The sequence below is a fragment of the Peromyscus leucopus genome, chromosome 17 (genome assembly GCF_004664715.2).
Source record: "Peromyscus leucopus breed LL Stock chromosome 17, UCI_PerLeu_2.1, whole genome shotgun sequence".
NCBI lineage: Eukaryota > Metazoa > Chordata > Mammalia > Rodentia > Cricetidae > Peromyscus > Peromyscus leucopus.
Window position 1 is genome coordinate 9,041,356 of NC_051077.1, and position 27,390 is coordinate 9,068,745.

General features: G+C 39.3%; 2 protein-coding genes across 2 annotated transcripts; one reads left to right on the plus strand and one right to left on the minus strand.

Moving 5' to 3' along the window:
• Window positions 1-787: 787 nt before the first annotated feature.
• Window positions 788-2,067, plus strand: LOC119089187 (defensin alpha-like protein 1). The gene is made up of 2 exons (XM_037211562.1): window positions 788-983; window positions 1,894-2,067. The coding sequence occupies exons 1-2, from the start codon at window positions 812-814 to the stop codon at window positions 2,001-2,003; spliced, it is 282 nt and encodes a 93-aa protein (XP_037067457.1). The 5' UTR covers window positions 788-811; the 3' UTR covers window positions 2,004-2,067.
• Window positions 2,068-10,334: 8,267 nt separating this feature from the next.
• Window positions 10,335-12,448, minus strand: LOC114701867 (alpha-defensin 5-like). The gene is made up of 2 exons (XM_028882061.1): window positions 12,277-12,448; window positions 10,335-10,447 (listed from the first exon to the last, which is right to left on the minus strand). The coding sequence occupies exons 1-2, from the start codon at window positions 12,446-12,448 to the stop codon at window positions 10,335-10,337; spliced, it is 285 nt and encodes a 94-aa protein (XP_028737894.1).
• Between the last annotated feature and the right edge of the window lie 14,942 nt (window positions 12,449-27,390).

A 27,390-nucleotide genomic window follows, 5' to 3' on the forward strand; every position in this document is an offset into this window, starting at 1 on the left:
TCTTGGAGTAGAAGCACTTCTTGGGGTTGGGATGAAACACATCACTCTCTCTACATTTGGAATGTTGTTTCTTGTAGGTAAGTTTACATTTTCTAAAAGTTAAAAAAATACTGAATCTGAGACATGAACCACAGCACATCATTTGATGGCCCCCAAAGTATGAAGAGACACCTGGAATGCACTCATGGGACATGTTCAGGTCATACTGGCTTCTTTAGAGCAACCTGTTCTAGCTTCACTCTGACCATATCTGTCCCTTTTCTCCTCTTGAACTCGATTCACTAAAGCCATCTTTCTTTCTCCATAATGGCCCCAAAGGAAGGAATTCACAGAGGCTTCTTTCATGAGGATGATAACACCACAGAATCACTCAAAGGATTGACTGACTGTCTGGTCCAGGGTCCACAATTTCTGAGAACAGCAGGTTCCAACTTTAGAACACAAAACCTCTTGTTTCATGAGCTTATGAACTTGGAAGTTGCCTGCCTCTTTTCTTTCCTGACCACAGAAAGGTAAATACTCAAGCAGATGGGAAACAGGGAAGATAGTATGGACCCTTCTTCATTATCAGCTGGAAGGGAGGGCTGTCACTGAACACACAGAAAAACATCGTGATGGCAGCTGTGAGAACAGAGGAACATCAAAGGGATCTTGAGGGCAACAGTCTCTCCCAGTTCCCATCTGTGCATGCCCTCTCTAACAACAGGGCCTGTCTCTGCTCCTTCTCAAGACAGCCCTATAAATGCAGGCTGGCTCCTCACTCCCCACACACTGGGCTTCTGCTCACCCTTCCTCCAGGTGACTCTCAGCCATGAAGACTCTTGTCCTCCTCTCTGCCCTTGTCCTGTTGGCCTACTTGGCCCAGGCTGATTCTCTCCCTGAAGTAACTGAGGAGACTAAAGATGAGGATCAGCCAGTGGTAGAGGACCAGGATGTGTCCATCTCCTTTGGAGGCCCAGAAAGCTCTGCTCTTCAAGAAGCAGGTGAGAAGTGGTGCCCACTATGATAGTGGGTTGGAATCTCCTGAGAGAGAGTTTGAAGATGTGCCTTGGAATCCTGTCATGAGATGTGTGATTCGGGTAGTTATCTCTGTTGATCCTCTAGGATTTTAACTGTCTTATTTATATGAGTAACAGTGAAAATTTTAAAAAAAATGTAATTGATTTTCTTTCTTTTGAAGTTTTTTGATCTAAAAATGTATCCGTGGAAAATATTTAAAATATACAACATATTGATTAGCCCTTTGCCTATCCAACTGATACTTTTATTATAGAAAGAAAACTCTGCTTTGCTTTAAACAATACAGTTAAGAACTAAATGCCTGTTGTATGATATTTTATTTGTGTACTGACAAATAAGGCTTGCCGGGAGATCAGAGTGTGGAGGTAGCCAATAGTTAACCATATAAGCCAGGCAGTGCTGGTCCATGACTTTAAGCCAAGCAATTGGAGGATTCACATTTTAACTTGGAAGTAGAAACAGGAATGTAAGGTAGACGGAGACAGGATCTCCCCCTATTTGGTCCAAGGATTCCAGGAGGTAAATCATTCAAATGTCCTTTGTGGCTTCTGCTCTGCTTCTCTGATCCATAGGCAAGCTCTATGTTTCAGAACACAAACAAAAATATATTACCACTTATGGCAGTGTATGAATATGTTGGGTCAGGAGACATACAAAGGTAGATGAGTGTGAAATGGGTTTCAAGTGCTGCATGGGATCAACACTTGTTCAATGTATTATTTCCCAGTGTTTGGAGTTGATCATGGTGCCTGGTGTGATGTCACCAACACAAACAAACCTCCTCTTTACCATGTATTGTGAACCTTTATAGTATTGTACTCTATTGTATACTGCAGTCTACCTTACTTAATGCCTGATGTCCTGTCTCCTTAGCCAGAGGAAAACCCTTGACTTGCTCCTGTAGAAGATCCTGCAAATTTTTTGAACGTGTCACTGGGATCTGCCTGCCAGGGACAAAACACCTCAAATTTTGCTGCCACTGAGTCTAGAGACAAGATCACCATGTGCTCTGATCTGTCATTTCCCTTTATTCACCTCAATTGTTTTTCCCACTCCAATAAATTCCCTTGCAGAAAAAGAATCTGTTTTTTTTTCTTTGATGTTTTCTTTTTGGCTTAATCAGGACTCTTTCAAGATATCTAGTAGAATCTGCAATGAATACCTTACAAAAGAAGCCTGGGTTACATTTTAGTAGTCAAGTGTGAACAGAAGTATAGATGCAAAGTCACATCTTAGTGATTCTGCTCTAGCTACTTCTCCTGTCTGTCAACTCTCCTGTCCTTTAGATGGGACTCACCCTCAGAAACATGTCCCACATTTCCAGGATCCATTCTTCTATTGGAGGACATTGAGGTTGTTTCCACTCTCTAGCTATTGTGAACACAGCAGCAATGAACATCCTGAGCAAATATCTGTGGAGTAGGATGCTGAGCCCTTTGGGCATTTTCCAAGGAGTGTTTCAGCTGTGCCATAGGGAGAGTTCCTTATAGTCTTTGAGAAATCTGCACACTGATTTCAGTAGTTCCTGTTTGTAATCCCACCAGCATTATAAGAGGGCTTCCCTTTCCCAACACGCTTACCAACAATTGTTGTCTGTTGTTTTCTTGATCTTAGCCATTCTGACTGGGGTTAGATGAAACCCCTGAGAACATTAAATTCATGTTTCTCTAACTGTTAAGATTGTTGAGCACTTTTAAATATATTTATTAGCTATTTTTCTTAGTTTTTTGATCATTTCCAACAAGCTGTTAACCTTTTGGGAAAATACTTATCATTCCCCAAACTCTTCCCAGATTACTGCCTTCTCTACCTACCCACGTTTGTGTCCCCCCTTTTTTAAATCCATCTAGACCACTTTATGCTGCCCATATGTTTTTAGATATGAGGTTTACGTATGGCAAATTTACCATGGGATACGCTCAGAAAGAATCAGTCCCCTCTCTAAGTAGCTAATAACTGGTAATACAACAACTGATAGGAGTGGATTTTTGAACTCAACTCCCATCTCCATGGAGGAATTTGGTCTGATTTGGGCTTACACACTACAGTCATACCACCTTGACCGTTCCTGATCTCATTTTAGGTAATTTTTATGTCTATCCTCCCCCGCCCCACCCCGATTCACTGTTCTGATCCATACCTTATTTTCAATTTGGATTTTTTCTTAACGTTATTTTATCTTTTTAGGTTTTTTTGTGTGCTGGATGATATCCTTATCAAAGGTATAGCTATACAAAGATCTTTGTCACACTCTGAACTTCCTCTTTACTGTACTGATTTATATTATTATTTGCTATAGGGAAGGTGATTTGTTTTATAAGGTCCTATTGTCACTTGGCCTAAATCCTAAGTTGTTATTCCTATACCCATGGATATAAAAGCATTGTTATATAAACTCTCTTATAGATGAATATATGTATTTGTAAGCATTCAAAATTTATGCACACAGATTATATATATATATATATTATAATTGAAGAAGTTGTAGTATATTTGTGGTGGGGATGTGGGAGGAATTGGAAGGTTGAAAGAGAGCCAGATGTAGAATAGTTGCAGTGTTGTTCATGTACACGGTTCCCAGGAAAATGTTTAAAATGAAACTGAAATTTAAAACACTGTATCCCACATGAGATACGTTAGAAACCTCATCGAATTCCGCATGTCTCATACATACTGTGCCCAATGACTGTCCTCCAGAAGCCTTGGTATTAGCCCTGTATAGTGTCTTTTCCTCCAGCCTGTGTTTAGTGCAGTACTGGCCACCTCTGATGCCTGACAACCTGGAATGCCTCCTCCTTTTTTGTTTGATTAAAATGTAGTGTTACAAGCTCTTCATAAATTTAACAAACTAGCACTGTTTCCTAGGTTTTATAGAATGTTTGAAAGCTTTTAATTTTCTCTGGCATTAACTTTATTGTTCAAAATCCTGTATGTGGTTAATATATCATGCACCCTAGTAAACTTATCTGGGTATCAGAGAACAGAACAGCCACTATATTAAACACAGGTTTAGGCAGTGGTAGCATATGCCTTTAATCCTAGCATTCCAGAGGAATGGAAACCACACTGGAAACAGCCAAGCATGGTGACACATGCCTTTAATCCCAGGAAGTGATGGCAGGAAGCAGAAAGGTATCTAAGGCATGAGGACCAGGAACTAGAGCCTTTTAGCTTTTAGCAGCAGTTCAGCTGAGGTTCAAATGAGGACTCAGAGGCTTCCAGTTTGAGGAAACAAGATCAGCTGAGAAATTAGTGAGGTGAGGTAAGCTCTGGCTTTTTCTGTTTCTCTGAAACTTCAGCGTTCACACCAATATCTGGCTCCCGGGTTTGTTTTCATTAATAAGACCTGGAACAGTTCCTGCTACACGTGTATTATTCCCCCTGACTTTTGTAAACCTGGACTTTCTTTATTAGTGATTTCCTGCCATAAACGCATGCCTTCCAAATTGCATCCTGAGTCAAGTTCTTTCTCTCCAGCAGCGTTTCATGAATGTTGTCATTCTGACATATACATCACGTGCATTCGCCCAGCAAGTGCAGAGGAAACAGGACTGGAGATGGCACTGATGAGTCAGAGATTGCAAAGTGACTTTGGTGACACCTTCCTAGGATGTTTCTTCTCTGGTCTTCTGTGCCACAACCTTCTTTCCATCCTCAGTCGACAAATAAGTCTTTTCATCAAAGATCCAAAGTTGATCCTGGACTATTACCTCTCATCTTGACCTGATGAATTTGTCTGCTCAGGATGCCCGATTTTTCCCTCTGCTTCAAAGAAATTCAGAATGATGCTCACCGCAGTGTGGAACCCCAAGATGGGCCACAATTTCAGTATTTATCTTTCCTTTCAGTCTCCTTCTAGACACAACACCAACATTTCTGTCCTTGTTTCTGACTTTTTATTCTTTTGGTACAACAAGTTCTGATCACAGTTTTCCCTCTCAAATCTCCTCTCATATCCCCCCCACCATTCCAATCTGATGCCTTCTCTCTCTCTCCCACTTTAGAAAAACAAGCAGGCAAATCAAACAAACAAAGAAGAATAAAGTGAACAAACAAAGGAAAAGCATGATATACTCATCACATGTGGAGACACACACATACACAAACAAAAGCCATAACAAAACAAAACAGAAGACAGCATTAGAAATCATAATATAGAAAAAAAGACCAGTAAGGTTTTAAAAACAAACAAACAAAAAAGCCCAAACCAAGTTACAGGAGACAAAAATACCTTCATAAATAACTTTGAGTTAATTTATACAAATATATACATATATTTTTTGGTTTTTCGAGACAGGGTTTCTCTGTGTAGCTTTGCGCCTTTCCTGGAACTCGCTTTGGAGACCAGGCTGGCCTCGAACTCACAGAGATCCGCCTGCTTCTGCCTCCCGAGTGCTGGGATTAAAGGCATGCACCACCACCGCCCGGCTATACCAATATTTTTTAATGAACAATTTTCTTCACTCAACTTTCATAGAACATTTGAATTATTGGTGCTGCCATGTGATAAATATTGGTTTCATGCTTTCTAGAGTGCACACAAAAATCAGGTTCCATGGGCCTCACATCAAACCCCAGAAGAGTGAATTTGCACATATACCCTAAGAGGAGTCTGTGAAACCCATAGGAAGGAGTATGTAGAGATAGCCTAAGGAAAGGTTATGAGAATGAAAGGAGGGAATTTGCAGATACACCCTAAAGAGAGGCTGTCAAACCCAAAGGAAGGAATTTGCAGGGATATCCTAAGGGGAGACTGTGAGACTGAAAGGAGGGAATTTGCAGATAGTCCCTAAAGAGAGGCCCAGAGCAGCAGCAGCCTCATCTGAGAATCAATTTCCTATTTCCTTGTTTCTCATTCCACTCGTAAATCAACAAATGAACAAACATCTATCTCATTTGTTACTGAAAGTATTAAGTATTCATTCCCTTAGAATTGGAATGCCTGTGAAGAAAAACACACATTTTTTTGTTTGTTTGCTTGAGACATGGTTTCCTGGAACTCATTCTGTAGCCCAGGCTGGCATCGAACTCACAGAGATATGCCTGCCTCTGCCTCCAGAGTGCTGGGATTAAAGGCACGTGCCATCATCACCACCTAGCTCAAACACACATATTTTTTCAGTGTTATTTTTGAAAATTGAAGTTATCCAGTCCCTAATTTTATATTTTGTAAATATAAAATATTGTGTATGTTTATTTCATATTTTTAATAAACAACTTATTTGTCATTTAAAGCTTTTTCTTTCTCCTTCAAGCCAATGTCTTGCTCAGCATCTCCTGTGAGAAGCAGGGGCTGAGTGTCTGTGAGGGGCAAAAAGAAATTGGTCTCAAGTAAGCTCATCAGTCAACTGAGGGCTTCTCATGCATGCCTGGTGTTGAACTTCTTGTTAGATTGCTTTTGGCTCTTGGAGGGAGAATTGTCAGCCCAGATGAGAAAATTTCATCAAAACTATATTTGCATATTTATAGACAGACTTACAGTGTTATAGATTCTTGTTTGCTTTTTGAGGATCTTTAACAGTATGCTTGCTAATGCTGTCTTCAATGGAGCTAATACAATCTCAAGTCCTAAAAACGTACATTTTCTTGGGGTATTTTCAATAAAACTCCAATCTTTTAGGGAAGAAGGTGGTGGCTTTTCTTAGAAGGAAGTTGACATGAGTGTTTAAATGTGTCTGGGAGAGAACTGTCTTTGAGAATGGTAAAAATGTAAGTGAAGGCAGAGTTGAGAGACAAGAAATACACACACACAATAGAGATCTCTTCTATTTCCCCTTCCATGGAAAATCCATGTGTCCCTCTTTGAACCCTCCTTGTTACCTAGCCTCTCTGGGGCTGTGGGTTGTAGCATGTGCTAACCTTTCTTAATGCTACTAACAGTTGTGTCTGTGAAGATGATACAAATCTAGGGCTTTATGGGCAGATATATAATGTTGGCCTGTTTGGTCAAATCCTAACACTGAGAATGAGGATGTTGTCTTCTTTGAGAAGTTAGGTCATTGAGACTTTGGAAACACGAAGATAGTTGTGTTGTTTTCAACCTCCCACATTGACAATGGCTTTGAGAGTGGTTCTAATCTAAATGAGGCAAGTGATGAGATGAGAAATGAGAATGATTACAACAGCATTGACCTTTCTTATCATTCACTGGAAGCCTTAATATTCCTATATACCAGAGCCAAGAATTTCTTTATAGCGTCCTGGTACTGCTTTCTCAGAGTCGTGCTGGGAGAAACCAGACAAGCACAAGCACAAGCACACCCACAGGGAACTTGCTGCAAGGACTTTATTTAGATATAAATGAGAAAGATTCAAAAACACAGTGTGGGACAAATAATACCCTTCATGATCTTAACTCATATGACAAACATATTCTTCTTGTTCTTAGTGGTCAGTGTCATCAGAGGCTATAGATGACGTTTTGCTAACTGCAGGACCCAGCGAGGCATTTAGAAAACCGCAGCCTCTTAATCTGCAATAGCAGGTCAAGCCTGACTTCACAATGGGGAGACAGTGACAACATGAAGCACTCAGTGCCTGGGTCAGCAGGGTGAAGGTGATCATGGGCACGATATGTGTTAGGTAAAGTGGGTCTCCCACATTCACCATTACTGACAGCAGCCTGAGCAATCACAATCAATATGAATAAATATACACATTAAAGAGCAGACTTGCACAAAACTAAAAACCCATACAAATCTGTCTTAGTTTCATTTGATTTCTTTTTTCTGTGTGTGATTCTACCATCACACATAAATATCTAAACACATACTTCCAGTTCCTAAAATATAATAGACACAATAATAGAGTCTCCCTGTGACCAAGTCTAGCCATTTAGAGCTAGAAAAAAACTAGCTATTAATCTCTTTATGTATTAAACCCATTGATAGTCACAAGCATATCTTGGAACAAAAATCTTAGCATGAAGAAATTGATTTATTTGGCTCCTTTTGTTGAATAAGAAAATAAATAAATAATTAAGTCATGTAGGTGACCTGATTTCAGAGCTTATGTCCATCCCTTCCCTTTGCTCCTATCTCTAACATGCTGTCATCTCTGACATGCATCTTCAAGATCAGTGCTACCAGAATGGACATATCTTGGTCATCCTCTCCCAGGTGCTCCTGGTCTAGAACCTCCTCAGCTCTTCCTTGGAGAGGTTCTGCTTGGGTCTGGAGGGCCAGTAGGAGAACGGCAGTGAGTAGAGTGAATGTCCTCATGGCCATGGGTTTCCTTGGTGGTTGGGAGAATCTTGCAGCCTGACTGACTAGCAGCCAGAACGTATACATTTATTTATACAGAATTTAGTAAGTAGGGATACATTCATGACTTTCCAAAAACATAAATCATATCATTTTTGTTTTTGGACATATGTTTCACTTCCTTTTGCTCAGCTTTTAGTCATCATTAATAAACTATGACAGAGCAGAGTTATCAGTTCCAATCATTTTTCTTTAAGTTTTGACATCATTAATAAACAGAATTATCATTCTTACTCATTAACCCCATAGCCCATTTCTTAACAATTTGAGGCATATGACAGCCTGTTCTCAGGGGGATAGCTTTGGTTACTTCAAGGACACTAGACCAAAGCAAAATCTTCAAGCCACCCTGGGCATTTTGCCATGTCCCAAACAGTGTATTATTAAATCTTAATGGTCAGAGTGTCCAGGAAAAACCCTCAGACTAAAACTGTTGCAGTTATTATTCAAATTCTGGCACAATACAATGTTTTTATCTTAATATATTTGTCTATATGTTTAATCCTGGCATTCTGTTGTTCCTTGGTCATGTGACACCACAGTGGCTCTACATGAGCTGACTTTTTTCTAAGAGAGGGAGGTCCTGACATCTCATTCTTTTATCATCTTTCAACTCTATACTTTGCTCATCAATATGTCTCTGTGTAGGGCACAGTTGTATGTCACATAATTGTCTGAATGTACAGTGGGAAGAGGCTTGTAATCTGAACTGTGGACAACTCTTCTAGCCCACCAAATCTTGACCTTTTAAAGTTTATTTTGTTTTGATTATCTTGTTCCTGAGTAAGTACAGGGATAGATGTTTCAAGAATGTCTCATAGCCTCATGAAGAGACCTCTGGCTTCTTTATCTGTCACAACCTCTAAGGCATAAGGAAGACCTTCAAGTTGATAAGGATATCTCTTTAAAAGCAGGAGGAAGTAGTATGTTCAGGACTGTCCTGGAGAAGCTAAGAAGCAGCATTCCTTGGAGAGGGCATAAATGATTCATAAGAAATTTCCCATCAATCCAATATCCCCAAATTGTTCAAATATTAAAAGTTCCCCAAGTATGCAACAAGTGGAGATGAAAACCAAAGATGGCATGGCAGCCATCATGTGGCTCAGCTTTGCTTGACCTTTGTCAAGCAGCTGTGCTGGCTTTAGGACTTCTGCCATTCCATTCAGATATGGCTGTGCCATCTCCCCCTTTTGTTTTTAAAAAGATGACTGGGATGACAAGAATCAAAATAAGCATAACTCCTAGGGTTATTCCGAAATTAATGATACTAGATCAAAAGCTCTGTCCTGAAGAAAATGTGAGAGATTATAAAAATATATTTGTTACCACAGAAGCCAAGGCAGACTACAATTGAGCTGAACTAATACCTGTTGTTCATTGATGCAAAGACTGCATGTTTATAGTTAGTTTAGAATTGTTCCATAAGCAGTGGAAGTGGGACCTAACCTATGCCTAGGTTATCTCAGAGGAATTGTATGGAAGTGGAGTGGCGTAAATGAATTTAAATTTTGAATGACAAAAGACAGTTAATCTAACCTCAATATTTTGAATTTGATTACCTGTAAATAGGACTGCTTCTTTTAAGTATTTATCCTATGCTTTTTGTTTTTTGCTTTTTCTTTTTTGTTATTGTGATACCATTTTTTGAGAGCTGATTAAAATTCTCCATGGTATGAACTTATAGTACTAAGGCAGCAACAGTTCTCATAGTAGTAATGATTATAGTAATGCCCCAAATTAAAGAAGCTAGTATACTAGTAATTTCTTTGATGGCATATATTAAATAGGCACCTCAACCATATATCCCTGGTTAAGAAATTCATGTTCCAGCCTCTTGTTAATAATAAATGAATGATAGGCGGTGATGTAATTTTTTCATTAGCAAAGGTTTCCTTAAGGTTCTGATACTTGATACCCAGAGTCTTGACTGAGCCTTATAACAAAGACCAAGAGAATGCAAACCCACAGGAACATATCCCAAGTAACTTATTGGAGACAAAGGAGAAACACAAGGGCCTCAGATGGTCATCTTGCTGTTTCTGGTCTCCATGCTCAGCTGCAGCAGAACACATAGGTTTTGCTACCATTGGTGCAAACCCCACTGATGCATTCTAGTATTTTGCAGGATTGGCTTGGACAGTAGCATGTCAAGAGCTTTTTTGAGGCTAGAGACACAAAGAGAAACAGGAACTGAGTTTAGAGGTTGGTAGGATGGGATAGTATACAGGCCTATGAAGATGTGTGACAGAGCATGGGCATATTATTTTGGCAGCATTACAGTCAGCAAGATGGTCAACTCAACACAAGGTGAAATAATGTACTCGAGGAGTGTTGGTAAAATGTAGGGCTTGAAATTCATTCTGAAGTGTCTTTAATTTTTTATGCTCTTTTTCTCACCATTACTATACTTGAGTGAAAACTACAACTGATTTGAAGTTCTCTTAGACAAAGAAAATTTTCTCATTATATCTAAGACTATTCATTTTGTTCTATATGAATCTACTCAGTATATTGATCCCTATTCTGGTGAAATTTCTAAGAGTATTTTTAGAGCAAAAGACTTATGAGAAAGAAAATTAATTGGCTTACTCCACTCTCACCATTACTGCTATGAATAAGAAAGAGACAGAAGTAAGATAGAGTAATCAAGGGAGCCAGATTGCTTTTGACAGGATTGCAAGGCACATCTTCAACCCTCTCTCAGGAGACTGAGAAAGGAGATTCCCTCATTCAGTGCTGGTGGGATTATAAACAAGAACTATGGAAATTAGTGTGGAGACTTCTCAAAGACTATAAGGAACTCTTCATATGGCACAGCTGAAACACTCCTTGGCAAATGTCCAAAGGACTCAGCATCCTACTCCACAGATACTTGCTCAGCGATGGTAATTGCTGCTATGTTCACAATAACTAGAGAGTGGAAACAACCTCAATGTCCTCCAATAGAAGAATGGATCCTGGAAATGTGGGACATGTTTCTGAGGGTGAGTCCCATCTAAAGGACAGGAGAGTTGACAGACAGAAGTAGCTACAGCAGAATCACTGAGATGTGACTTTGTATCTACCTGTTTACACTTGATATGACTACTAAAATGTAACCTAGATTTGTTTTTACAAGCTATTCACTGTAGATTCTGCTAGATAGCTTGGAAGAGTCCTGACTAAGACACATAGAAAGCATGAAATAAATGTCAAAAAAAGATTCTTCTTCTGTAAGGAATTTTATTGGAGAAGGAAAAAACATTGAGGCAAATTATAAGATGATGAGGTCTCGGGGCACATGGTGATCTTGTCTCTGGCCTCAGTGGCAGCAGAATACATAGCCTTTGCTGCACTGGCCAATGGGACATTCAAGATATCTGCAGGTTCTTTTTCTACAGAAGCACTTGGGGAAGTTTCTTGTGGCTGAAGAAGCATTGAACATCAGACATTAAATAAGGTAGCCTGAAGTATGCAATAGTGTACAATAATTTGAAGACTAGGATACATGGTACAGAGCAAGTTTGTTTCTATTGATGACATCACACCCATCATAATGTTCAACTCTAAACACTGGGAAACAGTACATTGAACAAGTATTGATCACATGCATGACTAGACACCCATTTCTCATTCCTTCACCTGTTTTGTGTCTTCCTGAACCAACACATTCGCATACTGGCATTTGCTTTCTAATTCTATTCTTTTTTTTTTTTTAAAAAGCAGATTTTTCTTTCTATAACAGAACTTATCAATGGAAAGACAAAGAGCTAATAAGTATGTTCTATATTTTGAAAATATTCCACATTTAAATTTTTAGATCAAAAACTTAAAAGAAAGAAAAAATTTACCCTTTTCTGACTCTCTCTGTTACGTCTAACAATAAGACAGTGAAGACTTCAAAGGATCAGAAGAGATACCTTGATCACACAGCTCTGGACATGATTTGGGAGCCCATCATCAACCCTCTCTCAGGAGACTCCAACCCACTATCATACTGGGCACCACCACTCACCTGCATCTTGAAGAGCATCACCTACTTGTCCTCCAAAGGAGATGGACATATTCTGGTCTTCTACCCCTGGCTGATCCTCATTTTTAGTCTCCTCAGTTGCTTCAGGGAGAGCATCAGCCTGGGCCAGGAAGGCCAAAAGGACAAGGGCAGAGAGGAGGACAAGTGTCTTCATGGATGAGAGTCACCTGGAGGAAGGGTGAGCAGAAGCCCAGTGTGTGGGGAGTGAGGAGCCAGCCTGCATTTATAGGACATTTTCTTTTAGGAGATGAGAATTAAGGCACAATAAATAATCAACAAATGGCCAGTCAAGAGTGTTGCAGGCTATTTCTCATCCTCAGCCATGCTTGGGAATTCTGTGTTCTTGGTGCTCCTTGAAACCACCAGTATTCACCAGGACACTTTTCTTACTGAACGTTTACCTTTTCCCAAGTAAGATTATTTTTACTCATGTTGTGCCTGAAAAAAAAATCAAAATTTTTGTCTTGCTTTTAATTATTCATAGTATAGGCTATCTCTGAATTCATTTTTAAAAGTTGAGGTCCTTTCACTATTGGAAGAATTTGGCTATTCCTGTGCTTTTCAAGTAAGGAGGAAAATATCAATTAATATTATTATATGGATACATGTGTAATTAAAATACACATGTATAAATTTACCATATAGTCTAAAAGTAACACTTATATGATTACATATCTAGAAGCATAAATGCTGGGTGTATTACTACACTACCCCACTAATACACAAAATATCATATATGCTCCATTTTGTCATCCATATTACACCTGTGACAGTCGATCATGATGCTGACCATCATGAAGCCAATATGACAAACATTCTGGATTCTTCAAGCATCTTTCCAAGATTGTGTCTCACTCATTGGTAACTTCATTATCAGTGTTTTATACTCTCTCTGCATCTCCAGGCAAAACCAAGACTTGTCCTGCATTATGGGAGTATTCTACAGTATACTTGATTTACTCTGTGTCAGGCCCAAGTTATGGCTTCTTATTGTGACCCTAGACTCCTTGTAAAGCATGGAAACACAGGAAAATGTGTGTAATCTGGGGCTGGAATCAGAATTCCTGTATTGACTTAACAATTAAAATGTCACTAGAATTCACTGGTTCCTAAATACTTATCTTTAAAACAGGGAGGTTTGTTTCCCTTGTCTGAAGAAACTCCTCAACCTAATATGAAGCTCAACTTATTTTTCATTAACCATCCTTACATCCGAGTCTTCTGGTCAGAAGTATCTGCACATTACTCTTTTGGACTTTCCCTATATTTTTCTTCCCACCACCATTAATATTTCTAATACACTTCATTTCTCAGCTCATACAAGTCTTGTCAATCCTCCAGTGAAAATTAATGGCTCACTCTTCTGTATTTACACTTAACTGTAGCATGAATTCTAATTGGTCTTAATAATAAAAACCCAGAGTCAGACATAGTGGTAAATGCTGAAAGATCAGAGAGACAAAGTAGCAGGCCACAGTCACTTCTTACCTCACCAACTCCTCAGGCTGAAAAGGGGGTGAGCTCCTCTCTCTCTCACATTATATTCCTCTCTCCACCCAGCCATATCACTTCCTGTCTCTACCTCCCTAGTGCTGGCATTAAAGGCATGGGCCTCCCAAGTACTGGGATCAAGGCATGAGATTCCCAAGTGCTGGGATTAAAGGTGTAGCCTCCACTGTGTGGCTCTGTTTCTCTTTTACACTGGATATATTTCATGTAGCCCAGAGTGTCCTTGAACTCCTGATCTTCCTGCTTTCTCCTCCCAAGTACTGGGATTAAAGGTGTGTGCTACCTCTGCCTGGCTTCTATGCTTAACTAGTGCCTGGCTCTGCTCTCTGATCTCCAGGCAAGCTTTATTTTTTGGAGCACAAACAAACTGTCACCACATTTTCCCCTTTTATCTAAAATAAAAAGGTGTAACTAATATAAGAAAAACTATATACAATAAGTACAATACCTATATACCATATATACAGGCAATAAATACATTAACAATGTAAAGTCTATTAGCATTTGACAAATTCAGAGAAAATATTCCATTATCTATCCTATCTTGGTGAGTTCAAAAGGTTGTACCAAATTCACATTCTATTCTAACTTTCATTACCAGAATTATCTTTTAATGGCTCTCAACCTTATACACTTTACACCTCTTTAGTGAATTTCTTTTCTGAATATGATAACAAGGAAAACTCTAAGTCTTCAACTCCATCAGAGACCTGAGAAGGACATAATATTACCTGAGTAAGCAGGAAGTGCAAAAAGTGTCTTATAAAAGATGTGAGAAATGATAGAAACAGCTGGCTGCCTGGATAGTCACCAAAGGTTCCTTCACAATGTTGGGATATCTATCTTTGACCTATAGGCCTAGAATATCTGCCAGATTTATCTGTGAATCAGGATTTTCTGAATGGCTGCCTTACCTTGTATTGACTGTGATTGGCAGTCCTTTCTTATATGTCCTGCTTGTCCATTTTGAACAGCAAATGTCAGCATTCAAGGCAAGGGCATTTTCTTGAATGTTATTTAAAACATCTTACATGCCATATTCTGTATATCTTTGAAGTGTTTGAAGACCACCTGTCTACCTAAATAAATCTCTGTTTAAATTTGAAAACATACCTAATATGACTACAAGTTTGATTATAGTAACTAACTACTAACTTGCATTTCTTTATTATCCTAAATATTTTGTAATAATTAAAGGACTAGAAATTTACATTACATTGTTAAATGAGTTGCATAGGTACAATACTTTGAATGTGAGTTGAAATGTATGTATAGCATGTTCTAACACAAATAATCACAAATTAGTATCATTAATCAAAGATCACATCAATGTTAAATATTTAAAACAAGTAGTTTCTTTTTAAAAATAGATTTAATAATCTACCCTTTTATTCTATCATATCTATATCTCCCTTTTTTCTTTTCAGTGTAGATTCAGTAATCTACTCTTTTATCCTATCTTTTTTAAATCTTCCTTTTTTCTTTTTTTTCAAAACAAAAAACCCTGAATCTAATCTCCTTTTTTTCAGTTTTTTTTAAAAAAACAATTACAAATAACAACTTGTAACCAACCTTAAACAATGACAAATATCCATAACCCATTGGAAGACCAAAACTACCCACCCTATCTCTTGGGAATGTGGGTATTGTGTTCTTAAAATTACTTCCTTCTGTCTGAGAGTAATGGCAACTTTAGGGGATCCTGAAAAGAAAAATTTGAATTAATTGTCAAGTCCTGGGAGAGGCAGCTGTATCATTTGTTGTCCAGTCTCTGTGTACTGTGAAAGGGAGGGATGTCTCAAGTCCTAGGTAGAGCAGTCAGTGAGGCTGGGTCATCTCATCTAGCCAGATCGAAATTGTCCTGAGCAGTTTGTAGTCCAAAGCTGATCTTTAGATAGTGTTTGACAGCTTAGTGGCATTATCATAGTCCATGTGGAATCATTATTGTGAGTCTCCCCTATTTTTGGAGACTTCAGAGGTTTCATTAGGCCAGAATATTCCTTTTCTGTGCATTAGCATTTTTTTTAAAGCCAGGGATTCAATGATTATTTGTCTAGCTTCTCAATTTGGTATCATTCTATTTATTGTTTAAGTCAATCTTTGTAAGAATCAGGGAAGGTTTGTTTTGGGCCTTGTATAACTTTAGTAAATGACTCAGTTTTCTTTCATACTTCTTCAATTCTGTCCCAAGCATTCAAGGCTACTGTGTGGTATAAAACCAGGGTATGGTAATTATATAGAGATTGCCTTTCTATATTGACATAATCTCCTTCTTCAAGAGGTTGGTGTTGGGAGATTTCCATACCTCGAGTCCTACTTCACTGTTCACTGGTCTTAGCCTCAACTTTCCACCAGGTCCTCCACTGTAATCGAGGACCAGTGTGGTGATATTTTGTTTGCACTCTAACAAATACAGCTTGACTGGACACCACAGTGTGGAGCTAACCACTAGATAGATATAGAGGACAGGCAGTAGTGGCACACACCTTTAATCCCAACACTCTGGAGGAGGAAGCCTGAAGATCAGGAGTTCAAAGCCACCCTGGGCAACACAAGATTGATCCAGTTTAAAGGAGAAACAGAGCCAAGTTGTGGAGGTGCACACCTTTAAACCCAGCACTGGTGAGGTGGAAAAAAGAAGTGACATGGCTGGGTGGAGAGAGGATTATAAGGCAGAAGGAGACAGGAGCTTAAGCTCTTTTCAATCTGAAGATTCCTAGAGGTAAGAAATCTTTCTAGGGGCTGGCTGCTCTGCTTTTCTGATCTTTCAGTTTTCACCCCAATATCTGACTTTGGGTTTTTTACTAATAAGACCAATTAGAATTTGTGCTAAATCTGGCATGCAACGTTTGAGGCTCAAATCCACAAAAAGTACAATTGCTTGTGACTTTGCAGCCAGGCACAGGCTGGAGCTACACATGGCCCCGAGTCACCACCTCCACTGCTTAAGGTTTTCCTTTCTTTTCCCCAAGGCTCTGAGCAAGTTAGGATTTTTCTATTACAGCCTATCTGCTTCAAACTCATAGGGTTTCGGTTTCCAAAAACTCCAGGAGTTAGCCACTTTCACATGTTCACCTGAGCAGATAGATGGCAGGCTCTTTGGCTTCTCTTCTACCCGTGGGTCGTTGACTTTCCCTGGACCCCAACATCAGGCTACCGCCAAATTAGGGAGCTGTCTTCAAAAGCTGACCAGGCTTCTACTGTTCTACACAGAAGCAGTCAGCCTCATAACTGAATCATCATTTTTAGTATTTTGGTCAGAAATCTGCACATTACTGTGTTGGTCTTTTCCCTAATTTTTTCTTCCCACCACCATTAACATTTGTAATAAACTTCACTTATCAGGTCATTCAAGTCTCATCCATCTTCAAGGGAGACTTGATGTCTCACTCTTCTGTAGTTACACTTAACTTCTTTGACTTTAACGTGGAAAACTGCTTATTTTGTGTGATTTCTCTTTAAATATGTGATTACTTTTTATTTTATTTTACAATACAATTCAGTTCTATATATCAGCCATGGATTCCCTTGTTCTCCCCCTCCCACCCTACCCCCTTCCCCACAGCCCACCCCTCATTCCCACCTCCTCCAGGGAAAAGCCTCCCTGAGGACTGAGATCAATCTGGTAGACTCAGTCCAGGCAGGTCCAGTCAAGTGTCCCTGCAGGAGCCCCAGGTTTCAAACAGCCAGCTCATGCAATGAGCACAGGACTCGGTCCCACTGCCTGGATGCCTCCCAATGCCATAAAGTTCTTGAGGTATTGGAAACTAGAAAATATGATCCTTGCTAGTTTAACAAATATTAGTTATTAAGTATTGGTTAACACATTTAAAGGATATTGAACTTACCAGCTTCTTACATAAGGTGAGAATACCAAATTTTCATTTATTGTAAAGTCAGGGCAGCTTTGTGTGACTTCACAGAAACCACAAATTTTGAAACTTGAGATATCAGGTTTTATTTTCAAAGTATATAATATATGCAATAAATTTATATTAGCTAATATGTATTTAGTGATAAGATCTTTTTATCTATTCCAATAACAAGTTTTTATAACAACCCAATAAAGTAGCTGCTTTTATTGACCAATATTTTGTGGCTTTGTAAAAGGAACTTTGAAGAAATTAATTGCCTTACTCAGAGACACTAAAGGTGAGGTAACAGGGCTGTGGCAAAATCCCTTGTACTTCACCACTAGTCAATGTTCTGCCTTAACTTCTGTATTTTAGAGTGATAATTTCTGTCATTTATTGGATTTTTTTTTTGTTTTCCTTGCTTAGAACCTGACAGAAACTCAAGGTTGGAAGACACCTGTTGGTAGATGTTCTCTCCACAGTTTTCCTTGGTCTCTACCTCTACAAATTCTCTCCTCTGGGATTTGATGTGAACTCACCAATAAATAACCCACATTCTCTAGAAATATCTAAAGAAAAGGTTTTGGTCAGTTATAACAAGCCAAAAGAAATGACACATGTATGATCACTGCTAATGAAATAGAGTAGATTGTTAATTGTAATTGTGAGTTCTGTTGACATTTTGCATACTGGTTTGGGATACAAAATAAGTATAGGAGTGATTACATCTGCACCCATCTTAGAGTTCAGAAGATCTTAAGAAGAAACAAACCCTCAAGGCTGTGATCCATCTTACCCAGCACCTACCACAGGTCAGTAGAGTCTGAGTGCCTGTGAGGAAGGAGGAAGAATAGCCCTCCCATGAGCACACGTGGGTCAGCTACAAGATCTGAGCTTTCAGAGGCCAGTGGAGGTAACTTCCACTCTTTAGAGGCACTCTTTGAGTAAGTGATGGTACTTGGACATGCTCTAGTACAATGGAGTGTAGGAGAAACAGCAGTGAACTATGAAGAGTTCCTTCATTTCTCCAACATCACTTCAATGTCTCTGATCTACCAACTCCATCCACAACTCTACTTTCTAACTGCTTGTTGGGCATCCACATCTGATATTATATGCCAGATCATTAATGATCCTGAAAACCCTTCCTTACAGGATATGACAAAAATTTTGCTAATGCCAAAAATCACTCTAACACACCAGTTTGAGTTTTACAAATTTAAGTTAAAAAGAAGAAAACTAAGAAATATTATCAAATAAAAATAAAACCCAGGTTGTTTGGTATAGCAAACAAAAAAGACAAAGAAAAATGATAATCTTTAAGATTTGTAACATGTCACAAAGAAAATTTTCCAGAAATTATGAACAAAAGCTAAAGGTTAATTAGAGAAAATGTGGGTCTGGAGGGATTGCTCAGTGGATATGAATATTTGGTGCTCTTGCAGAGGGCACAAGTTCTGTTCCAGCATGCACATGGTAGCTGATAGCTTTCTGTAACTACATTTGTAGGGGATTTGACTGTTTTATCTGGTCTCCACAGGCAACAGGCACACACACACACAGACACACACACACACACACACACAGACACACACACATACACTCACAAATGCAGGCAAATACCTTGTACTTACAAAATAAAAATAAGTAAAAGTTTTTCTTAAAAATATGAAATGAATGTGCCAACCACTACCTCAATGGAGCATTTGACCAAATACACATGGTACACATACTACTTGGGCATAGGTACTTGTGCCATCAATTCATGAGAATAAGGTAAACTAGTATGATGCTGAAATATCAATTTTTACCTGTTATATTGGGTCTAATAAATATTAGAAAAGCATCATAGTACATGTATCAACTTTCACAAGGATCATAAAATCTCCTGCAGACTGTAAACTCACAAAGTCAAGATCTGTTCTCCACGCCCCCCCCCCCCCGCCAAGGTTCAACAAACATGGAAGTAAGTATGTGGCCACACTGATGGAGGATTCTGGTCTCTACCTTCTGTGGTGTCCACATGAGCAGATGTCTTTCTTCAAATGAGAAAGCTGCTGCTACCAGGATTTGGGAAGAAACAAAGGAGAGAATGTAAATGGTGCAAATCAAAACTTGATTGACTTACTTCAAATGGACATTCTTTTTAAAGGTTATATTTGATGGTTGGACATACTCTGGGATTTCAATGACCTGTTCTGTGCTGAGTACTGGCAAAAGGATGTAAAATGAAAACACATTAATTCAAATGAGCATGGTGGTCTTTTGGTTATGCAAATTTAGTGCATGCTACTGAGGCCAACTCTGCGAAGATCAAGTAGACAGTGAGGGATGTGTCTGAAATATAAGATATATTTTATGACTGATAAATCTAAGCCTACAAAGATATTGGAGAGGTCATGTCCCAATAGACAATATGGCATGTATATGTTTAAATTGAGCAAGTAAAACAGTATTCTTCCTTATTTCTAGTAATGGAACAAAGCTATAAATAAAACCATTTTAATAATTGAACAGTATTTATCAACGTGTAAATATGAGCTAGCACTTATAACACTGGGACACCATATGCTGACTGAAATTAGTAGAATGTTCTGTATCTTTTGGCATATACATAATGAGGGAAAATGGATAAAAACATGTACAGAACAAGGTTTGTATATGAACAGCAGTGGCTTCTTTGGAGTAGAAGTACTTCTTCTGACTTGGAAGAAGCAAATCACCCTCTCTAAATTAGTTGTTCTTTCTTGTAGGTAAGTTCACATTTTCTAAAAGTTAAAAAGAATGCAGAATCTGAGATATCAGTAATAGCACATTATTTGATGGCTCCTAAATTTTGAAGAGGCACCTGGAATGTGCTTATGAGATATGTGCATGTCACACTGACTTCTTCAAAACAAACTCTTTCCCATTTTAGGGGCCCCTGACAGTGTGATCAGGATCTATCCCTGCTGCAAGAGCCAGATTTCTGGATCCCATTACCTATGGTTGAACACCTTGCTCACCCCTGATAAAGTGGGGAGAGTCTTAATCCTGCCTCAACTGAATGTACCAGGCCTAGCTGTCCTCCCATGTGAGAATTTACCCTGTTGGAGGTGGGGATAAGATGGGGGGAGGGGGTAGCAAGATGAGGGATGAGAGAGGGATCTGTGGTTGGTATATAAAATGAATAAAAAATTAAAATAAAAACATGAAAATAAATGAGACCTTCTGAAACTGAAAAGCTTCTGTAAAGCAAAATACATGGCTAATAAGACAAAAGGCCAATCTGCAGAATAGGTAATGATCTTCGCCATCTCCACATCTGACAGAGGGCTGGTGTCCAAAATATATAAAGAACTCAAAAAAATAGATGTCTAAATACCAAATAATACAATTTAAAATGGGATACAGATCTAAACAAAGAATTCTCAACAGAAGAATTTCAAGTGGTCAAAAGACATTTAAGGAATTGCTCAACACCCTTTGTCATTAGGGAAATGCAAATTAAAATGACTCTTAGATACCATCTTACACCTGCCAGAATGGCTAAGATCAAAAACACTGAAGACAGCTTATGTTGGAGAGCATATGTAGTAAGGGGAACACTCCTCTACTGCTGGTGGGATTGTAAACTTGTACAGCCACTTTGGAAATCAGTATGGCAACTTCTCAGCAAATTGGAAATCAATCTACCGTAAGATCCAGTGATACTACTCTTGAACATATACACAAAAGATGCTCAATGACACCAAAAGGACATTTGCTTCTCTATCTTTATTGGAGCATTATTCGTAATAGCCGGAACCTGGAAACAACCTAGATGCCCCTCAATCAAAGAATGGATAAAGAAAGGGTGTTACATTTAAGCAATGGAGTACTACTCAGAGCTAAAAAACAATGACATCATGAAATTTGAGGGAAATGGATGGAACTAGAAAAAGTCATTCTGCATGAGGTAACTAAGATGCCAAAGACAAACACAGTATATATTCACTCAAATGTAGATAGTATATGTAAAGCAAAGGATAACCAGGTTACAATCCATAGTCCTAGAAAAACTAGGTAAGAAGGAAGACCTAGAGTGACTCTTGAATCTCCCTGGGAAACAGTAAAAGATGAGATTTCCTGTGTAAATGTTGGATGGGTGTGAAAGAATGGGAACATGAGGGATTGGGATGGTTGAATTGGGTGGGACAGAGAGGGAGAGGAACAAAAGAGGTATGCAAGGAAACTCCCACCAATCTGCGTGGATGACCCCAGCTAAGAGTCCTAGCAATAGCAGATATGTAGTCTGAACTCGCCATCTCCTGTAATCAGATTGGTGACTACCCTAATTGTATTCAGTACTTCAACCAGTAACTGATGGGAGCAGATGCAGAAATGCTCAGCCGAGCACTTGGCTAAGCTCCTGGAATCTTGTTGAAGAGTGAAGAAGGATTGTGTGAATGGTGTGTGTGTGTGTGTGTGTGTGTGTGTGTGTGAAGATTATCAAAAGGGAACCTATAAAAACAATTAACCTGAGCTCATAGGAGTTCAGAGATCCTAGACTGACAGCTAAGTGCCCCTGTGGGACTCATCTATGCCTTCCACATATGTGTGACCATTGTAGAGCTCACTCTTCTTGTGGGAATCCTGGCAGTGGGAGTGGGTCCTGTTCTATGTGCTCAGGTCTTTATCTATATCTAAAATTACCTAGGTGTTGTTGTCCTAGGATGCCTTAATCAATATTTCTCTATTTGTGCTGAGCTGTTGACAAAGGTGACTGATCTCAGTTGTATATAAGATATGCCAGACCAGAGAGAGGTACAGCAGGAGGGAACAGCTCCCAGAGAACAGTATCCTCAGTCTCCACACCAGCTCATGCCTCCTGTACAGGGGCCTAAATAATGACCAAGTATGGTGGACTGCAGAAGGAACTGTAGGCCTTGAGCTTCCAATCCTTCACAACCATCTGCCAAATTTTTCAGACAACTTAAACATGAGTGTTTGAGAATGCTTCCAAGCTTATTCTTTTCCTTTTTTAAAAAAGCCACTTAAAGGTACTAGTTTAACACTAGCAAAACACAAAGAGACTCCCAAGCCTTCCAAAATCTAAAATGATAACAAGGAGTCATGATTGATTTTGTGAACTCACGCCCTCACTGATTCTTAGAAGATCTCTTAATTCATAGATTCCAGCCTCTTTTACAGAGTCTCTTTTTTTGTTCTTGGAATGTTTGTTTTGGAACTGAGATGGTAATACTGCGGGTTCAGCAGACTGGTGCTTGAGTATAATGCTCTGAGGGGCCTCTGAAGACTCTCTGAGAAAAGAAGAGTCTTTGGGACAGCTGTTCCATCTGTCCAATTCTCTATGGGAGCTGGTCCTCCTTACTGGAATAGTGTATTCTTGGTCAGTGTCTCATGAAGAAAGACATTTCAATATGGAAGCACACTGGAGCAGCTGAGCATAGACAGGCAGACAGGCAGACCTGGGTCCCAACAGGCTGCATTTCAGTGCACCATCCTAGATGACTGGCTATTAAACTGGTTAGCTGTGAGTGTAAGACTGGGGTGAAGAGCCAAACCCAGATCAGAGATAAGATATTCTTGACTATCATCCTAGAGACTCCTCTTCAGCCTGGTAACTTAAGAAGGGGTAGGGGAGGGATGCTTATCTTGTTTGCATTTGGTCACTAAAATATTGTACTGAGAAAAACGCATTGTTCAAAATAGGGTTATATTTTAGTGTTTGCATATGTGTAAGAGGGAGGCTTGGAAATGTGGACAGGAACCATACAAAGCACCATTATTCCCCATGAACCCTTTGATGTTCCTCTGACCTGGGATTTCTGCTTATACCACATGTTGCCTGTATTTAAAGGCTAACGATGGTTACTTGATGAGCAATGAAAACATAATGATAAGATTCCTTGATCCCTAGCTGCTTAAATATTTATCAACATCCATGTGTATTCTCCTCTGTTGTAACATATTGCTTTTAGAACAGACCAGGAAAATTCATTAATTCTCCAAATATATCACCCAGTTCCACTAATATATGTCCTTGCAATTTAAAGAAACACTTCCAAGAATGGCTATAGTTTCCAAATGTTTTGACTCTGAAGTAATGTTAGCATTGGCCTTTGAGGAAGAACTTCTATACCCAGTGTGGAAGCTTCAGTCCTGATTCCTTGTGACCCAGGTATGTGTGTTTTCTCAAAACAAGTCTCATTCAAGCACAACTGAGGTCAGGCCTGATGTCACTGGGCTGTGACTCCAGCACCAGGGTGAAACAGGCAGGTTGAGAGCAATACCAATGCAACACTGGGCTGTATAGTCAAACCCTGTCTCACAAGGAGCAAACATGCACACCACAGTGGCTGCGATCACTCTGCTGACTTTCCTGAAAGTGTCCTTCAAAGCTTAAAACATTAATATTAATTATGAACATGTGTTGCTTTTGTTGATTGCCAATCAAAAATTGTAACTCTCTTGTCCTCTCCAAGATTTGATAGTCAGGTGTCAGTTCTAAGAACCTGCTTTATTCTGAGTTGAATTTTATACATTGTGTGAGGTAGGATTCCACTGCATTTTATTGCTTGTGACTACCTAGGTGCTCTGACATTATTTGATTAAAGTGACTTCCCTCAGCCCCTACTAAAAGGACCATTGTGTCCTAGAAGAATGTCAGTTATTGGTATGTACGGAAATGCCATAATAACACCCATCACTTTGTATGCTTACTAAAATAAAACAATGCACAATAATCCAATTCCCTTTAAATATCTGGACTTATCTTCATGCCCCACTGTCCACTGTATACACCAGTGCTTTAGAGGGGCTTTGGAAAAAAGGCCCCCATGTCTAACCAAGTCTATTTTTTTTCTATTCTGAATTACATGCAACCATATGTAACTTTAAAAATGCTTATAGAGTTCCACCAAGAAAGTCCCAAGGAATGATGGTTGTACTTGTCAAATTCTACAAGATGTTTAAAAAGGAATTAATATCATTTTCCCCAATGTGTTGCAAAATACTGAAGATAAGTGAAACTTTTGTGGGTTTTTTCCTTCTTCAAATATTAATGAGAAAATGTTGACTGAGACAATAGGAAATGATAATAATATCCTTATCATCATGCTCTTCAGCAAGCAGACACTAAACAGAGAACAGTGTTCTGGAAGCTGAGGACACAGGAACATCAAGGGGACTTTGAGGGGAAAGTTCCTCCTTTCCTCATCAATGCTCCCTTTCTCTATCTGCAAAGCCAATCTCTGAGCTGTCACCTAACAGACATAAAAATACAGGACGAATCTTAATGCCACACACACTTTGTTCCTGCTCCATCCTCCAGGTGACTGTCAACCATGAATACACTTGTCCTTATCACCACTCCTCTGCTGCTTCTCCAAGCCCAGGCTGAGCCTCTCCTGGGAGCAGCTGAGGAAGCCCCTGACCAGATGCAGCCATCAGAAGAGGACCAGACAATGTCCTTCTCCTTTGGACGGCTTGAAAGCTCTGTTCTTCAAGAAGCAGGTGAACACATCCACATGATAGAGGATTGGAGTTAGAGGAGAAATATGGACATAAGGGAGTAAATGAGGTCTGGAAGGGTCCACGTTGCTTCTAAGCTTTTTAATTAACTTCTCTAGGCTTTAACTTTCCCACTGACAGTTAACTGAATTAAAAGTTAACTGGAGATTGAAAAGCCAGATACAAATGCATTTAAGAGATGCTCTTCCTCTGAAGACTTGGTTCTAAGTTCTGGCTCCAAGCCACCAAGCTTAAGACATGGACAGACCTAAATGTTTTCTGAATCAAAACAGGTCAAGTTAGCTAAAGAGAGCATGTTTTACTTATAGAGGATAACTTTGAATCTGGGGCCAGGGATGATATGTTCCAGGTGTGTATGGGTGGTCGGTGGTACACAGAAGTAAAGACTGTTGAGCAAAGTTTCAAATCCCAAGTGATCAACACTTGCTTTGTGTATTGATGTCTTTTGAAAGAATTGTTAATGCAGCTGGGACTAAGGAATTCACATGCCATGGCCATTTTGAATCAGCACAAAATATCTCAATTCTCTTTACCATCCTGTGTGACCCAGCACTCAGTGTCTCATGTTCTCTGTGTCACCAGGTCTGTCAAGGAACCAGAGGTGCACCTGCCGATCCCACTGTGCTTGTCCTCAACATGTAAAAGGCACCTTTTCAAGACCACCTAGAACATTCCTACTATGCTGTCGCTGAGCATCAAGAGCACAGTAAACACAAAGATACCATTATCTTCAAGAACTAGGAGCCAACTGCCAATGTCCTTGTACTTGTTCTTGAATTTCTTTATTTGAAATAAATTCACTGCAGCCAGCACTCTGTGTTAGTCTTCTTGATACTTGCTATTAGACTCATTGAGAGCTCCCAGGGAACACAATACTGGAATCTTTAATGAAACCCTTTAAACAAAATCCTACCTACCAATACTAGAAATGTCAAGAATTAACACAGGCTTGAGAATTAAAGTCTTAGGAGAGCTTAAGAGCACTTCTGATTGGTGTGTGTGTGTGTGTGTGTGTGTGTGTGTGTGTGTGTGTGTGTTTCTTGTCTCCCAACTCTGCCTTCACTTACATTTTGTCATTCTCAAGACACTTTTCTGTAAACCACATTTAAACAGTCATAGTGTATCACTTCTCAAGAAAGCCACCACCTTATACCCTAAAATGTTAGAGTTTTATTAAAAAGACCCCAAGAAAGCATCCGTCTTTTAGGACTTGAGATTTTATTGCCTCCATTTAAGACAACATTAGCAACATACTACTAAAGATCCTCAAAAAGCAAACAAAAAACCTTATAACACATGTAAGTCTGTCTATAAAGATGCACATACAATTTCGATGTAATTTTCTCATCTGAGCTGACAATTCTCCCTCCAAGAGCAAACAACCATCTAACAAGAAGTCCAACACCAGACATGAGAAGCCCTCTTTTGAATTGGTCATCAGGGTTGTCAAACAGAACACTAAAACAGCACAGTCTGTTGCAATTGTCCTTGTTTGCCTTCTAGAGGTGGCACTAAGTTCCCTGTTACTGAAGACACCAGTACTTCAGATGCATGTCTCAGAAGTCCCTGACCTAGAACTTAACTGAAACTCTCGTCCTTGAAGAGTAGCTTTCATGGTGCCTTCTGACACCATGTCATCTTCCAGAGGAGGGAAGCAACCAATCCACCATAGCCTTTCTATGCTGCTGTGAAGTCTATGAACTACAACAACAACCCAAAGGATGCATTAGTGGCATGCATAGCCTGGCATAGCTTGGACTTCAAGAGTGCTCAACAAGACAGAAATAATGCCTGATATTGGAAATCTAGTCAACTGCCCCGGGCTAGTGAAATCATGGATGTTAAAGGAGAACTTACAATCACCATTTTACTAAGCCATCACAATCCCTAATTACACTATCCATATTTGTTCTTATATTCATAGATAAGTATAGACCTTACTCCTTACCAAGGAAACATCTCTTTGCAACCAAGAAAGACCATAACAGAAAACCACAACCAATCAAAATGTAGAGTTCAGTTCCAATACATCTACAAAAAACTGGCACACTGAAGGCTCAAGGGCAGAAATTTTGGAAGAACCAGGGATGAGGGAAAGCTCAGGAGGCCTCAGCCCTACACCAACATCTACAGGCAACTAAAGAATACATAAGTGGTAGAAATATTCTTCACTGGGAAGAGCACAGCAATTATTTATCCAATACTGAATGATAACCAC

Coding starts and splice junctions, on each gene's coding strand:
- LOC119089187 (XM_037211562.1), top strand. CDS start 812: ATGAAGACTCTTGTCCTCCTCTCTGCCCTTGTCCTGTTGGCCTACTTG. Junction 984..1,893: donor CTCTGCTCTTCAAGAAGCAG/GTGAGAAGTGGT, acceptor CTGTCTCCTTAG/CCAGAGGAAAACCCTTGACT.
- LOC114701867 (XM_028882061.1), bottom strand. CDS start 12,448: ATGAAGACACTTGTCCTCCTCTCTGCCCTTGTCCTTTTGGCCTTCCTG. Junction 10,448..12,276: donor TGATGCTCTTCAAGATGCAG/GTGAGTGGTGGT, acceptor TTGTGTCTCTAG/CCTCAAAAAAGCTCTTGACA.